This window comes from Cervus elaphus, chromosome 21 (assembly GCF_910594005.1).
Source record: "Cervus elaphus chromosome 21, mCerEla1.1, whole genome shotgun sequence".
Lineage (NCBI taxonomy): Eukaryota > Metazoa > Chordata > Mammalia > Artiodactyla > Cervidae > Cervus > Cervus elaphus.
In genome coordinates this window covers 65677217-65693839 of record NC_057835.1, presented here as the reverse complement: position 1 = coordinate 65693839, position 16623 = coordinate 65677217, and the positions used below count along the sequence as shown (strand labels likewise).

General features: G+C 37.1%; 1 protein-coding gene across 1 annotated transcript in view; it reads right to left on the bottom strand.

The window, feature by feature from the left end:
• Positions 1–16623, bottom strand: part of RGS22 (regulator of G protein signaling 22) — a 144737-nt gene that overhangs the window by 39399 nt on the left and 88715 nt on the right. Inside the window, exons 15-18 of the mRNA XM_043880463.1 lie at positions 8566–8760; positions 6707–6799; positions 4720–4892; positions 3632–3794 (exon numbers count right to left, since the gene is read on the bottom strand). Of these exons, the coding sequence (XP_043736398.1) occupies positions 3632–3794; positions 4720–4892; positions 6707–6799; positions 8566–8760 (624 nt within the window). The remainder of the gene's footprint in view (positions 1–3631; positions 3795–4719; positions 4893–6706; positions 6800–8565; positions 8761–16623) is intronic.

Sequence of the window (16623 nt, the reverse complement as noted above, 5' to 3'; positions counted from 1 at the left end):
GTGTTTTTCTGGAACTCTCTTGCTTTTTCTGTGATCCTACGGATGTTGGCAATTTGATCTCTGGTTCCTCTGCCTTTTCTAAATCTAGCTTGAACATTTGGAAGTTCACGGTTCCCGTACTGTTGAAGCCTGGCTTGGAGAATTTTGAGCATTACTTTACTACCATATGAGATGAGTGGAATTGTGCAGTAGTTTGAGCACTCTTTGGTATTGCCTTTCTTTGGGACTGGAATGAAGACTGACCTTTTCCAGTCCTGTGGACCCTGCTGAGTTTTCCAAATTTGCTGGCATATTGACTGCAGCACTTTCACAGGATCATCTTTTAAAATCTGAAATAGCTCAACTGGAATGCCATCACCTCCACTAGCTTTGTTCATAGTGATGCTTCCCAAGGCCCACTTGACTTCACATTCCAGGATGTCTGGCTCTAAGTGAGTGATCACACCATCATGATTATCTGGGTCGTGAAGATTTTTTTGTACAGTTCTTCTGTGTATTCTTGCCACCTCTTCTTAGTATCTTCTGCTTCTGTTAGGTCCATACCATTTCTGTCCTTTATCGAACCCATCTTTGCATGAAATGTTCCCTTGGTATCTCTAATTTCCTTGAGATCTCTAGTCTTTCCCATTCTATTGTTTTCCTCTATTTCTTTGCATTGATCACTGAGGAAGGCTTTCTTATCTCTCCTTGCTATTCTTTGGAAGTCTGTATTCAAATGGGTATACCTTTCCTTTTCTCCTTTGCCTTTAGCCTCTCTTCTTTTCACAGCTATTTGTAAGGCCTCCTCAGACAACCATTTTGCCTTTTGGCATTTTTTTTCTTGGGGATGGTCTTGATCTCTGACTCCTGTACAGTGTCACAAACCTCTGTCCATTCGTCTTTAGGCACTCTGTCTAACAGATCTAATCCCTTGAATCTATTTCTCACTTCCACTGTAAGGGATTTGATTTAGGTCATACCCGAATGGTCCAATGGTTTTCCCTACCTTCTTCAATTTAACTCTGAATGTGGAAATAAGGAGTTCATGATCTGAGCCACAGTCAGCTCCTAGCCTTGTTTTTGCTGACTGTATAGAGCTTTTCCGTCTTTGGCTGCAAAGAATATAATCAATCTGATTTCGGTATTGACCATCTGGTGATGTCCATGTGTAGAGTCCTCTCTTGTGTTGTTGGAAGAGGGTGTTTGCTATGACCAGTGCGTCCTCTTGGCAAAATTCTATTAGCCTTTGCCCTGCTTCATTCTGTACTCCAAGGCCAAATTTGCCTGTTACTCCAGGTATTAACTTCCTACTTTTGCATTCCAGTCCCCGGTAATGAAAAAGACATCTTTTTAGGGTATTAGTTCTAGAAGATCTTGTAGGTCCTTCATAGAACCATTCAACTTCAGCTTTTTCAGCATTACTGGTTGGGGCATAGACGTGGATCACTGTGATATTGAATGGTTTGCCTTGGAAACGAGTAGAGATCTTTCTATGGTTTCTGAAATTGCATCCAAGTACTGCATTTTGGACTCCTTTGACTGTGTGGATCACAACAAACTGTGGAAAATTCTGAAAGAGATGGGAATGCCAGACCACCTGACCTGCCTCTTGAGAAATCTGTATGCAGGTCAGGAAGCAACAGTTAGAATTGGACATGGAACAACAGACTGGTTTCAAAGTATGAAAGGAGTACATCAAGGCTGTATATCGTCAACCTGCTTATTTAACTTCTATGCAGAGTACATCATGAGAAACCCTGGGCTGGAGGAAGCACAAGCTGGAATCAAGATTGTTGGGAGAAATATCAATAACCTCAGATATGCAGATGACACCACCCTTATGGCAGAAAGTGAAGAGGAACTGAAGAGCCTCTTGATGAAAGTGAAAGAGGAGAGTGAAAGAATTGGCTTAAAACTCAACATTCAGAAAACTAAGATCATGGCATCTGGTCCCATCACTTCATGGGAAATAGATGGGGAAACAGTGGAAACAGTGGCTGACTTTATTTTGGGGGGCTCCAACATCACTGCAGATGGTAACTGCAGCCATGAAATTAAAAGATGATTACTCCTTGGAAGAAAAGTTATGACCAACCTAGACAGTATATTAGAAAACAGAGACATTACTTTGCCAACAAAGGTCCATCTAGTCAAAGCTGTGGTTTTTCCAGTAGTCATGTACGGATGTGAGAGTTGGACTATAAAGAAAGCTGAGCACCGAAGAATTGATGTTTTTAATTGTGGTGTTGGAGAAGACTCTTCAGAGTCCCTTTGGACTGCAAGGAGATCCAACCAGTCAATCCTAAAGGAAATCAGTCCTGATTATTCATTGGAAGGACTGATGCTGAAGCTGAAAGTCCAATATTTTGGCCAACTGATGTGAAGAACTGACTCATGGGAAAAGACCATGATGCTGGGAAACATTGAAGGCATGAGGAAAAGGGGACAACAGAGGATGAGATGGTTGGATGGCATCACCGACTCAATGGACATGAGTTTGAGTAAACTTCGGGAGTTGGTGATAGACAGGGAAGACTGGCGTACTACAGTCCATGGGGTCGCAAACCGTCAGACACAACTGAGCGACTGAACTGAACTGATGCCATTATGATATAGGGCTTCCATGATAGCTCAGTTGGTAAAGAATCCACCTGCAATGCAGGAGACCCTGGGTTATTCCTGGGTCAGGAAGATCCGCTGGAGAAGCGATAGGCTACCCACTCCAGTATTCTTGTGCTTCCCTGGTGGCTCAGTTGGTAAAGAATCTGCATGCAATCTGGGAGACCTGGGTTGGATCCCTGGGAATCCAGGATCGTAATTAATTATGAACAATGCATTATGGTATGCATTGTTTTAAACTACGAAAATAAAGAAATCAAATGCTACACATTTGATCTAGCAAACTTCTAGTACTAGCAAACTTCAAATTAAATAAATTATAACACTTAATTTCATATTTCAAAGTCATTAAAATTGAGCCATATCTCATGTATCAATTACATGAACACTCAAACCCACTGCTGAATCCCAGCCTAACATTTTTACTGTAAATAATGACACTGTACAGTTATTAATAAGTTGTGATTAAGGCCTTATGATTTTGGCTCAACAAAATGGCAAATCTATGTTCCTGGTCAATAGAAATAGTTTTGGAAGACAATTAAATGGCAAACAGGATTTTTCAAAGATTGATTATATTTTGAGCAATTTCAGTTTGAGAAGAACAGAAAAGAGGTGGAGATGAGGCTTAACGGCTACTAATGGCTGTTTTTCTGCCTACTGAAAGATGCAAGGACTTTGTTCACCTTGTTTACCATTTATCCTGGGCACCTAGAACAGTGTCTGGCATATCGCAGGCACCCATATTTGCTGAATGAATGGGTGAGTAGATAAATAAAAGTTATTTTTATTCAATAAATCACCTTAATAAATAACAAAGTTTTAATAATATATAATACTTTAGTATTAAAGTATCTCCCACATTGCAGACATTTGTAGATTATTATGAATACCTAAAAAAAGATATCAGAAGTATCTAACTGATAAGTCATAAAAGCAAAAGAAAAAAGATGACTTTCAGATTGTTAACAAAAAGAAATAAATTACTAGTTTTCATACTTAAAATGTAGAAAATATGCTTCCATGTTGATACCTGGTCCTGTTGAGACACAGAAGCTGGACTGTTGGGCCCAAAGAAATATTTTTTATTGAGGTATTTGTTTTTAATATATATAGATTTTGCCTCCCTTTGCTTTCGATCTCTATAAGTTATTCTTCGGAACTGTTCAATGTCTGTCCAGCACATAAGGTCCATGCTAAAATGAAAACAAAATACAGCCCATCTTATTTCTTTCTTTCAATTCTGTTAAACACCAAACAAGTAGTTGATCTGACAGAACCTAGAAATGCTCTGTTGAGTAGTTAACACAGCTGATTAGATCATGGAACTAATGAGTACAATACTGTGTCCCGTCCTGGCTAAATATATATATGAATACAAGGACTACTGGGACCAGGAAAGACTCTACCACCATACTGGTAGGGTCTCAGAGTTCTTCCATTAATGATGGACTAGTATTATCAATTTCAAAGATGGAAACATTCCCACATATTGCATATCTATTTGGCAACATGTTAAATTTAGAATAATTATCATCACAAAAAAGGGAAACTATATATGAGAAATTTGGCTCCCAGGTCTAGCCAGTTTTTCCTAACTTGGGAGAAAATTATTGGAGAAAAATATGATGAATACTTCACTTTATATTAGACAAATGTGTCATAAGATTCTATGTAGAACTGCAATGCTTCATTTATGTATTAACTAACAAAAGCCACAAAACAGTACAGTAATTTTAATAGCTTAGTGAAATACAAAAGAGAAGCTCCTCAGAACTAGTAATCAGAGCACTTGTCTAGAAAAACACAGAAGAAAGAAACATCAGAATAGGAAAAAATGAAACATACTGGTGTTTTAATTTAGCCAACACTAAAAGTATCAACAAATATTGTTTGACCACTCAAAATAATATTCTGGAGGCTATTATCAAAATACAATTCCCAACAAAAAGTTAACCATACAGGTTTCAGATAACTATGCTCATTAATTTTTACTGAAATGGGTAAAACCAAGCATCAAATCATTTTTATCATATGTTGAATCAAAACAAGCAGCTGAAAAAATAAGTAGCTTAGAAAATTATTTTAAGAGAGAAATTTTAAAATGGTTATGTTTCTCACCTTGAAGAATGAGCCTCAAGAAACTGACGGAAATGCTCAAACTCCAGTTTGTTGTTAAGCAGTTCATTAAAATTAAAATGCCTATATTCTTCGGGAACCATATTCCAGTATTCTGTTTTTTTAGAGACATGAGGAAGTGGTGAAATACCAGTTCCAATTTCACAAGTAGTGTCCTAGTGAAATAATACTTTTCATAAAAATCTCTTAAATACAACAAATTACTTTCCAAAGTTAAAGATAAACCAATAAAAATTAATTATCAGGCCAATGGCATTTATCAATTCAATGGTATAACTGGGTAAAGAACCTAGACTGTGATTCTAACACATCAAATTCTTTTCTGGTCCTTTCCAATATATTCCCTTCTTTTCAGGAACATTAGTAAACATTTAGTATACCCTTGCTTATAAAACATTAACCTTACTATTTTTGTTGGTATGGAAGTAGTAATTCTTTTGTAATAAAAAGAAACAAAAAGCATACATGGTACTACCATTCAGAGATAACCACCACAAACATTTTTATGTGTATCCATTTGGTCTTGTTTTTATACATAACATAATTTATTAAATATGGAAATAGGACTATACAACTATGTGTGGTTTTGTAACTTGGTTCTTTTCCTTAATAATATATCATGAATATAAAACATTATTTTACCTATAAAATTTTTTAAGTTATAGAGTAATACAAGATACTTTAGATGTAATCACCCTCATAGAACAGTCAATTGTAAGGTATTTTTAAGACCTCTGATGCTTCATGAACAGTTTATAAGCCCTTCATGTCAGAAAGCTAGAGAGGCTTATTCTTTAGAAATCCTTCCTATGTAACTCACTGAATAATTAATTCACTTTCCTACTTGTTTTTGAAAAACATCAGACCATGAGATAAACTCCTATATTTAAAAATTTTTGATAGGTAGAATATTATGAATAATATCATAAGTTTAAAAAAATTTTTAAGATATAACTTTATAATATACTAGCTTTATGAATTTTTATGTATCCTTTCCAGATATTAATTAGTAGAATTTCAAATAAATAATTTATGTATTTATAAGGCAAAATCATGAATACACTTAAAAAATAACTTTACTGTCTGTGTAAAAGTTTAAAAGAATAAAGATTTCAGATAGGTATAAAGTAAAGTAAAGGTATAAAGGTTTAAAGTAAAGTAAAAAATCATCTGAAACCTTATCACTCAGAGCTAACTATCTTTAACATTTTGATGAACATTTTTCCAGATAGCTCTCTTTGCATATATGTATACAAGTAGAAATGCATGTATAATTTTATATGAATAGCAGTGTTTGTTCATACCAGTGTTTGTTCCCCACATATTTATATAATAACATGTCTTCGGCATTTTCCATGTCAACAAATATGAATCTAAACTGTCATTTTTATGTAGATACACACATTTAATCTTACGGCCTTATGGATCTATCATGGCTTACTTAGATAACCACAAATTTGCAAATTTATATATCAAAATAACACCTGACTATCGCAGTCAATCCTATGATCTTTTTATTGACTCCGTTAAAGCCTTTCCATATTTTTCTTCTTGTTTTGCTTATTGCTGTCACACAACACTTCCTTTTCTGTTTGGAAAACTCAAGTTAATTCTTTTTGTGACTTGACAACAAGTAGAGTTGCTGCCATACAGAAAATAGCCAGTAACATCCAAAGGAATATAACGTGGCTTGACGACTCTAAGGCAAATGAGTATCTTGGCTCCCTACACGACTTCATCTGCTTTCTTTTTCTGGCTTTGTTGTTAAATAACGTGTCAATAAAATGTGATACCTGTCATATGCAGCATGTTAGGCAAAGCAGCAGCAGAAAATGGAACTGCCTGCCCCCTACTTTATCATACACGATCTCCTCAATAAATGATCCCTATTCCCACCCACCACCAACACATGCAGTGATAATCCTCTCCAGGTTAAAATGTTTGTTTTTCTAAGTAGAGAGTTTCTTACCTCAGCTTTCTTGAAAACTGTCTCTTTATGCAAAGCTTGTAGCTTTCTCAAGTATGTGGAATCTAGCTGTCGCGTTTCTTCCACCAGCTCCACCTATAATAAAACAATAATAAAGTTTGTAACATCAAAAGAATGTGCATTATGAAAAAGTGGGGAAAGAACACACAATTTGCCAATAACAGTGGGCTAAAAAACAAATACACTTGCCAATAAAGTAAGTTAGTTTGGAGGCAAAAGCAGGAAGACTCAATAGTGAAAAACATTAGTTACAGCAAAGTCAGACTACAAATGCACATGATAAAACAGAAGATGCATAATTTCTATGTAATGATGTAATGCCACCAAAGATCATTCCTCCTTTCTGGATACCCCGGGTGAAATAACAGACAATGCAAACACATCAGGTGGATCACATTCCCAGCTTCTATTTATTAGAATGGGTTAACAGTCATGAAGATAGGCACTGCTAGCTTTAGGGGACCAAATAATCTATAGTAGAACAAAAAAATGATGGGATTCTACCCCATCATGAAATTAAACCTCACAGTAGGACTCAGTCTTCAGTGTGTATACTGCACTGCTTTATACGGTCAGGAGAACAAGATCATTTTCCATTTCTCTACTGCCGGCAAGAATCAGTTTGGCTGACTGAGAACTTCCTGTACTTAATATTTAATTTTGGTTAAATCTCCTTGCTCATCCTTTTTGGGAAAGGGTCCACATAATCCAGTCAGCCGAACTTTTAGAGAGGTCCTTTGGGCTGAATTTAAGAAGCTTGTAGAATTAAGAGAAATTTACTTTTCCTTTAAAAAAAAGAGCGTATAATTTGTCCCAGGCATTTCATAAGAATCATGGCTAATGCCAAAACTTCTTGATATTACGGAAGTTAGCTACAATTCTAAATTACTTTTGTCATCGTGGGACCATATCTCAGATTCATTTTCCTCTATACCATATACTGTATTTAAATCTTGACTGGAGAGAATTTTTCAAAAATTTCGTATGATATCCCAATATTCCTAGTGTAAAATATGCACTTCTGTGGTAGAAAGGATGCGAATGTTAATTTTTCAGGACAAAAAGAAATCAGGAATGAAAATTTCATTATTTTGGTCAATGAATTTAATAAGCCATCGTGTTGTATTCATTTTAATTCAATAAGGTAAGGGTACATGCAGTAACTTAATATTAAAAATACCCACAAATGGCTTTCATTTGTGATTCAAACTAAACGTTTAAAGAAATTTCTTCCACCCATCAATAAGAATAGTGAAAATATTCAAGCACCTAGACTTAAAATCAGCTCTTTTGGAATGAAAAAAGGTGTGTTGGCACTTTTCTCAAGTCAAGCAGTCTGACCTGATGAACATCTGAGAGTGCTTTATGTCACAGAATGTGTTTTCCACAATATATATGGAATGTTTACATTTTCCATGGGTGTAGTATTTACTGTAACTCATCCAGAATAAAAATACACAGGCTCCCTCCATTAATCAAAATTTAAAGCCGCTGCTGAGAAATGACAAGAAATGACAAAACTAGTATATTATCATGGCACATTTTACTGGTTCACAAGAATCCAAAACTCAGATTTTTCTCTGCTGACATATTTGTAGACAGAATTAAAAATGACATCAATTTTCGTATTTTGTTAGGAGACAATAGGGAAATGGGGAAAAACTAAGTTAATCAGTACTTTCCCTGCCCCAAATTTGTGTCTGCCCAAATCTTAACTCTGAGTTCCTGGCCCATGTGAGACCTTTTTCAGCTTTCCTCTCCTGCAAGTTAACAATGTTGCCTATCATCAGTTTTGCAGTAAACCTGAATCGTTTAAACACAGTTGATCAGTGCCACGATACCTTTCTGTAAGCAACTTGGTCTGATTTTATCATCTTTGTCCAAGGCTCAAGAAGGAGGAGGAGGATATATTCTTCTGCTGCATCAAAAAGGTCTTCAAATGGTGGTTGTATTTTCATATAAATTTCTCTTTTCTTTTCCTGTTGAAGTCCAATGTCAAGAGTGGCTGAAGGAGCAATGTATGTGGCAAAAAGATACTAAGGGAGAAGGGGGAGAAAGGAGAGAATATTGGAAGAAACCATATGGTTAGTAGATTCCTCAGCAAGGGCATTTTACAAAAGGTAAGAGAAGGCAAACTAGCTCAAGTAATTTCTTTCTTGAAAGAATGTGTAAAACTACTTAAGACAAAGCAAAGACTTTGCTTTTCATTTTCTTTTCCTATTTCTTCGTTGGCAATTAGTCAACCAGTCAGTGGATCTTGTATAAGAGTACATGACTTGAATATTCCATTTTTTTCTCAGGTTACTACTATGTGTTATTATGATTGATTTTGGGTTATGCACCTCCTTTTTCGCCTATGTTCATGACATTTCTAACACATTTGTGCTACTTTACAAAGTTGTTTGAAATGCTGTTTTGGAAAAAAGAGGCAAGAATACACCAGGGCTGAAAACTGGCCATCAGTCTTCTAGCTCTAGAGACCCGACAGACTACCCGCCTCACCCAACTGAGATGCACTCTCCATTTGGTGTCCAATGCTGGTGGACATATTCTTTCAGTCTTATATATTTACCCTAGCCCATGCACCTTTTCTGCTTGATAAACTCTGAATTATTCTCTAAAAACTGATATGGATTTATCCTCTTCTAGGAACACTTCACTCATATCCTTCTCTCAAGATCATACTTTCTATTAGGACACCTATCACACTACAATGCAATTATATATTTATGTGTCTTCTCTTCTAGGACAAGGTCCTTGAGGGCAAATATTGTAGCTTAGTTTTCTGTGATTCTCCAACACCTAAAACTGTTCTTGGTAGAGAGTGGATGCTACAAATGTACTGATTCCACAGAAAAGACTAATCATTTTTGTCTTGGAATGGGGAAGGAAAAGGTTCAGGAACCCTTCCAAGAGAAAAATAAGCTTCTTCCTTAATCTTTAATATGAATCTTTAAAATGAGTTGGAGTAAGTCAGACAAGAGAAGGGAGTTGATGATGGATAATTCTAGAAGAAGAAAAACATGGCCCAAGGCATGGAGATCTGAGTAAGTTTTATAACCTATGGAGAGAATCTAGGCTTCAAGTAGATAACTGGCTAAAGGAAAGAGAAGGAGAAGGGGGCAAGAGAGGATGAGATGGTTGGATGACATCACCGACTCAATGGACATGAGTTTGAACACACTGCGAGAGTTAGTGAAGGACAGGGAAGCCTGGTGTGCTACAGTCCACGGGGTCGCAAAGAGTTGGACATGACTTAGTGAATGAACCACAACAAATGAAAGAGGTAGAATAAGAGAGGATGCTATAAAGGGAGATAGGCTCCAGAGCATGGATATGATCTGTTATCTTTTGGTACTTTGAATCTTTACCTGAAGATATAAAATGAGGAATCTCTGAGGAGTGACATTATTAAGTACGAATTATAGAAACAAATCACTGTGATATCATATGGATGAAAAGGCTTGAGTAGATCAAAATTTAAGGCAGCTTGGAAGTTAAAAATTTTAATAGCCAGACAAAAAATTACAGGCCACCTTCATCTCTTACTTGCTTTTTTGCAATAGCCTCCTAACTGGTCCTTTCAGGTTCTGCTTTGCTTCTTTGTGGTCTTTTCTGACCACAGCAAACAGAGAAATTCTTTTGTGTATCACTCCTCCATTCAAACTCTCCAGTGACTTCCCATCTCACAAGTACAGCAGCTAAAGTCCTTATAAGTACCTATAATTAGAGTCTGGGGACGTTTCTCAGTGCTGAGAAGACAGGGATTATAGTTCGGGACCTGCCAGTGGGGAAGGCCCTGTAAACACCACAGGCTCTCAAATCATTCTAAGAGCAGGGGTGGGCCAGATACACACTCTGGCCTAGAGTCTTTAAAGTGCCAAGTGAAAATAACTGCTAACCTGTAATTCTATACCTAGGAAAAAGTACCCTTCTAAAAAGAAAATAAAGATGTCATAAGTCAATAAACAAAACCAGAATTCAACACCAGCAGACATGCACTAAATAAATACAATAAATTAATTAAAGGGAGGCCCTGGACAAAAGCAGGATGGAACAGAGAACAGCAGAAAATATAAATATTTAGGGAAATATCAATGCACATTGATTGTAAAATATAATAATAATGAATAAGGTCAGAGGAAATAGTAAAAGAGCCTAAGAAAAAGAAGTCAGAATTGAAGGTTCAGAATTAAAGTGCAATTGAAATGACCAACCATGAAGTTCGTTATAGTCAGAAAAGCAAATGAGGTTAGAGTCAGGGTAGTAATACGATAATAAGTAGGCAGAATATCAAAGAACTAGAAGCAAAAATAAAGGAAGAGCACATGTAAATGGTTAAAAGGGAGGACCACAAAGTTCAGTATATAATAGGCATTCAATAAATACTTGCCAAATAAATGAATGGAAGATAGTGGTCTCAACTGAAATTACAATCTGAAAGGGAAATTTCAGAGTTCAAAAACTTTAAGCTGGAGTACTTCCAAATTATCATGAATTCTGGTATATGGCAATCCCTACTGTAAGCTTAGAAGAAATGGAGATAAAAGACATTAAGATTGGGTAAGTTAAGAAACACTCTAGCATATATGTTATAAGGATTATTTGTATGAATGTTGAAAAAGCTTCAAAATGATAAAAGAGAAAAAGTAGGGAGAAATTTTATGAGTCATGTATTGAAATTTTCTAGGAAGATAAAGAGAACTTAAAAGATCTTTAGATAAAATTAATGAGGTTAAGGACAGGGGAAATGAGAAGAAAACAGACTTCAAAATTCTTGGAAGTTATTAAAAGATGAGATCAGAACCATAGCAGAGAACATCTTTTTCTTCCTAAGTGTTGTGAAAGACAGGGCAAGGGGCATACTTAAGAGTCATTCTGGATGTTCTATTTAGTTAGAAATATTAAATTAAATTTGCAGTCTGGAAAATCCCTTCCCTAAAACATAGGTTCCTAGTCTGCTGGATTTAATAGTTCAAAGTGAACCATACTCTTCCAAATGATTCTAAAATATTCAAAATGAAAATTTCTTCATACATACATGACAATTTTTTTCTAACCTTGGGAATTGTTTAGAAGAATGACCTAAATCTAACTTGTTTAATAAGCTAAGACTGTATCAGATTCAAATCTACTCTTAAACTTTTCTAAATTAGAAGTTTTAAAAAGTGTACTAATTAAAATAATGTCTATACTAAGGTTGGAGAAGGAAATGGCAACCCACTCCAGTATTCTTGCCTGGGAAATTCTATGGACAGAGGAGCCTGACAGGCTATGTCCATGGGATCACAGTTAGACAGGACTGAGCAACTGAGCACATACTAAGGTAAGTTAAGAAACTAAGACTAACTTGATCAAATTAACAACATTAAAAATATCTCCAGAATTTGCTTCAGTAATTTCAGATTTACCCAAAGGAAAGTAAACTTGACTCCCCAAATCAGTTCTCGGGGATGTCCCTGGGTGGTCCAGTGGTTAAGAATCCATCTTCCAATGCAGGAGACACAGGTTCAATCCCTGGTCAGGGAACCGAGATCCCACATGCCCTGGGGCAAATAAGCCTATGCACTCCAACTACTGACCCACGCACCTTGGAGCCCAAGCACCACAACTAGAAATAAGCCTGTGTGCCACAACTAAGATCTGATGCAGCCCAAATAAATAAATATTAAAATAAAATAAAATCACTCCCTATTTAGCAAAAGAAAAAAAAGGTTTTATTATTGGCACAGGAGTATCTTCTAATGACAAAATAAAGCAACTGCTTTGTCACTGGGTCAGCTACATTCAAAACTGTAGTTTAAGAAGACAGACATGCCACATACCAAACTCTTTGTATAGACATCAGAGTGATCCCTTTGATTTAAAAGCATTAACAGTGAAGGAGGTAAAGTACAAAAGCAGCTGAAATGGTGACTCCAGTAACTGATAGAAGTGGCTGTCAGCTTCTGGAAGACATCCAAATCACTTCCTGTCTATTCCCAGTCTTGCCTTCACTCCTGGTGTCTTTTAAGATCTACTACTACCCACAGTCCTATAAGAGACTCTATATGCTGTTTATATATTCTATCATATCTTCTGGAATTTTGCGTTATGATTTTCCTCAGAATGACCTTCACTTCTCCTTGTTGTTCAGTTGCTAAATCATGTCTGTCCGACTCTTCATTACTCCATGGATGCTGGGCTCCTCTGTCTTCCGCCATCTCCCGGAATTTACTCAAATTCATTTCCATTGAGTCAGTGATGCTATCTAATCATCTTATCCTCTGCTGCCCTCTTCTCCTTTTGCCTTCAATCTTTCCCAGCATCAGGGTCTTTTCCAATAAATCAGCTCTTTGCATCAGGTGGCCAAAATACTGGAGCTTCAGCTTCAGTTTCAGTCCTTCCAATGAATATTCACGGTTGATTTCCTTTAGGATTGACTGGTTTGATCTCCTTTCTGTCCAAGGGACTCTCAAGAGTCTTCTCCAGCACCACAAAACAAAAGCATCAATTCTTAGGTGCTCAGCCTTCCTTACGGACCAGCACTCACATCCATACGTGACTAGGGGAAAAACCATCGCTTTGACTATATGGACTTTGTTGGCAAAGTGATGTCTCTGCTTTGTAATATGCTGTCTAGGTTTGTCATAGCTTTCCTTACAATGAGCAAGTGTCTTTTAGTATCATGGCTACAGTCACTGTCTGCAGTGATTTTGGAGCCCAAGGAAATAAAATCTGTCACTGCTTTCACTTTTCCCCTTCTACTTGCCATGAAGTGATGGGACTAGATGACATGACCTTAGTTTTTTTAATGTTATGTTTCAAGCCAGTTTTTTCACTCTCCTCTTTCATCAAGAGACTCTCTGGTTCCTCTTCACTTTCTTCCATTAGAGTTGTATCACCTGCATGTCTGAGGTTGTTGATATTTCTCCTGGCAATCTTGATTCCAGGACTTCCCCGGTGGTTCAACAGTAAAGAATCTGTCTGCAATGCCAGAGACATGGCAGGAGACGTGGCAGGAGCTGCAGGTTCAATCCCTGGGTTGGGAAGGTCCCCTGGAGAAGGAAATGACAACCCATTCCAGTATTCCTGCCTGGAAAATCCCATGGACAGAGGAGCCTAGCAGGCAGAAGAATCAGACATGAGTCAGACACAACTTAACTAAACAACAATAACAAATTTTGATTCCAGCCTGTGATTCATCCAGCCAGCATTTCCATGATGTACATGCAAGTTAAATAAGCAGAGTGACAATATATAGTCTTATCATACTCCTTTCCCAATTTGGACCCAGTCAGTTATTCCATGTCCAGTTCTAACTGCTGCTTCTTGATCCACATACAGGTTTCTCAGGAGACAGGTAAGGTGGTCTGGTACTTCCACCTCTTTAAGAATTTTCCACAGACTGCTGTGATCCACACAGTCAAAGGCTTTAGCATAGTCAATGAAACAGAAGTAGATGTTTTTCTGGAATTCCCTTGCTTTTTCCATGATCCAATGAATGTTGGCAATATGATCTTTGGTTCCTTTGCCTCTTCAAAACCCAGCTTGTACATCTGGAAGTTCTCTGTTCACATACTGCTGGAGCCTAGCTTGAAGGATTTTTAGCATAACCTTGCTAGCATGTGAAATGAGTGCAACTGTATGGTAGTCTGACATTATTTGGCACTGTCCTTCTTTGAGATTGGAATGAAAACTGACCTTTTCCAGTTCTGTGGCCACTGCTGAGTTTTTCACTTTACCATTTACTATATAAATAGCACAGCTTCCTCTCTGACCATTATTCACCAAGCTTTGCTTTACTTTTAGCAGAATCTGCAGCTTCTTCTTGCCCTCTAAATAAATTGTGCACCACCACTACTTTCTTATGTAGCTGGAACTAAAGACTGGCCATCATTTCACCTATACTCTTAAAATACCCTCGATTCCTCCCACCTCAATCTTCTGCCTTGTCAAGGCTCAATTCTGGGTCAGTCTAATAATTTATTCATTTTTCCAATTCTATCCTCAAGAACCCAATAAAATCTGTGATAATTGGTTCCATTATAAATAGACTTTAAAAAACAAAAGCAACAACAAAACTTCAACTGTGACTGCAGAGCTTGGCAGAATTTTGTTTACTTCTCAACTTTGCCATGCTCTTTAAAGCTCTCAACTGCACCCTTAACTTCTCCATGTTCAGTGGACTTTATCTTCCACTTAACTGGGAAAACCACTGGTATGAACACCCTCAACTTTCCTCTCAAGAGCTTTCTTCGAAATCTTTCTCTTTCCTCTGATGTTTCAACGGACTTCTTTCCAAGGCTAAATGATTCATTTGTGTTCTTGACTCCACTTTCACAGAACACTGCAACACCAGTTACACCCTTAACCTACCTTTCTATTGATATCATCTTTTCAAATGCTTCAAAGATGTTCAAGCAAAGCATCTCTCCTCTTCTAAAATATTTTCCCTATTTTGTCCACAAATATCACCCCCTTTCTCTCTTTCCCTTTCCTACAAACCTTCATCCTTCCTTTTCTCTCATTCCTCAATCTATTGCAATCTGGCTCTCATGCCAATGAAACTGATGCCCAAGTTCTCAAAGAACTACATAACTGCCAGTTCAATAGTTTCCCTCCTTAATCTTCACCCTACTTGATTCCTTACACAGTTTTAACACTGTTGACTCTCCTCTGCCTTCAACACTTTCTCCAAATTCTCTGCCAATTTCCATTCTTAGGCTCCTGTGTTGATTCCTCTTTATCCATATCTCCACCACCGCCCCCCGCCCAAAGAAATCATTCTTTAAAGTCCTATGTTCTACTTTTAATATATTTTCTTCTTAACTCACATTCTCTCAGTTTCTGACAAATGCCAGGCACTCTCTCAAAGGACTTAGGCTTCTCTGTACTCCACCCTCATCCTCTCTTCCCCTCTGCTGAGCTTCCATTAAATGTTTATCCTAAGGGACTGAGTCTTCCTTGACTCCTGAAGCCTGGCTTAGGTATGATTCTTATGTGTGCTAATAGGACCTGTATCTGTATGTTTCTCCCACTGCACCATAAACTCTGTGAAGACATATTTGATCTCCTTTATACTGTATCCCTAGCAGTTACCATAATGCTAAATTTAGAATGAATGAACGAATGAATGAAAGACTTCATCCATTCTCAAATACTTAACAATCAACTCTACGTGGAAGAAACCCAAATATATACAACTTTAGACCTGATTTCCTTCCTGAACTGAAAACCTTCGCTAAGAGCTGTCTACTTGTTATAACTACATGGATAGCCTATGGACCCTCAAACTCAATGACTCAGTAATATAACTCATTATCTATTCTCCCAAGCCCCTCTGGGTTTCGAGTATTCATTAGTAACAAATCATTCACAGAACAATCTTTGACTTTTTCCCACTTTCCTCTCCTCCTTCTCAAATGCCAGACCTATAAATTTAGTTCTCTCCAATAAAACAATGAGAAACTGACAAGTATAAAAACATAAGGAGGAAATAAAGGGCAGCAGTTCCATCCCACCAAAAACAATAAAATGCTGTCTTCTGGTCAAGTTCAATCAGACCCTTTTCAGGTCACTGCCTGCTTCCTGACCTCACACTCGTATTGTGCTCTATAAAGCCACAGGCATCCATGTACATTTGCTATTGTCTTTCGTCTATTTTGTTCCAGTTTTACTGGGATATAATTGACACACAGCACTGTAAAAATTTAAGCTGTACGGCATAATGATTTGAGTTACACATATCATGAAATAATTACTACAGTAGGTTAACATCCATCATCTCAGATAGAAACAAAAAGAAAATAAAAAGAATTTTTTCCTTGTGATGAGACTATTAGCGTCTACTCTCTTAATTTTCACATACATTATATAGCAAGCAGTATTAACTATAGTCACCACGTTGTATATTACAT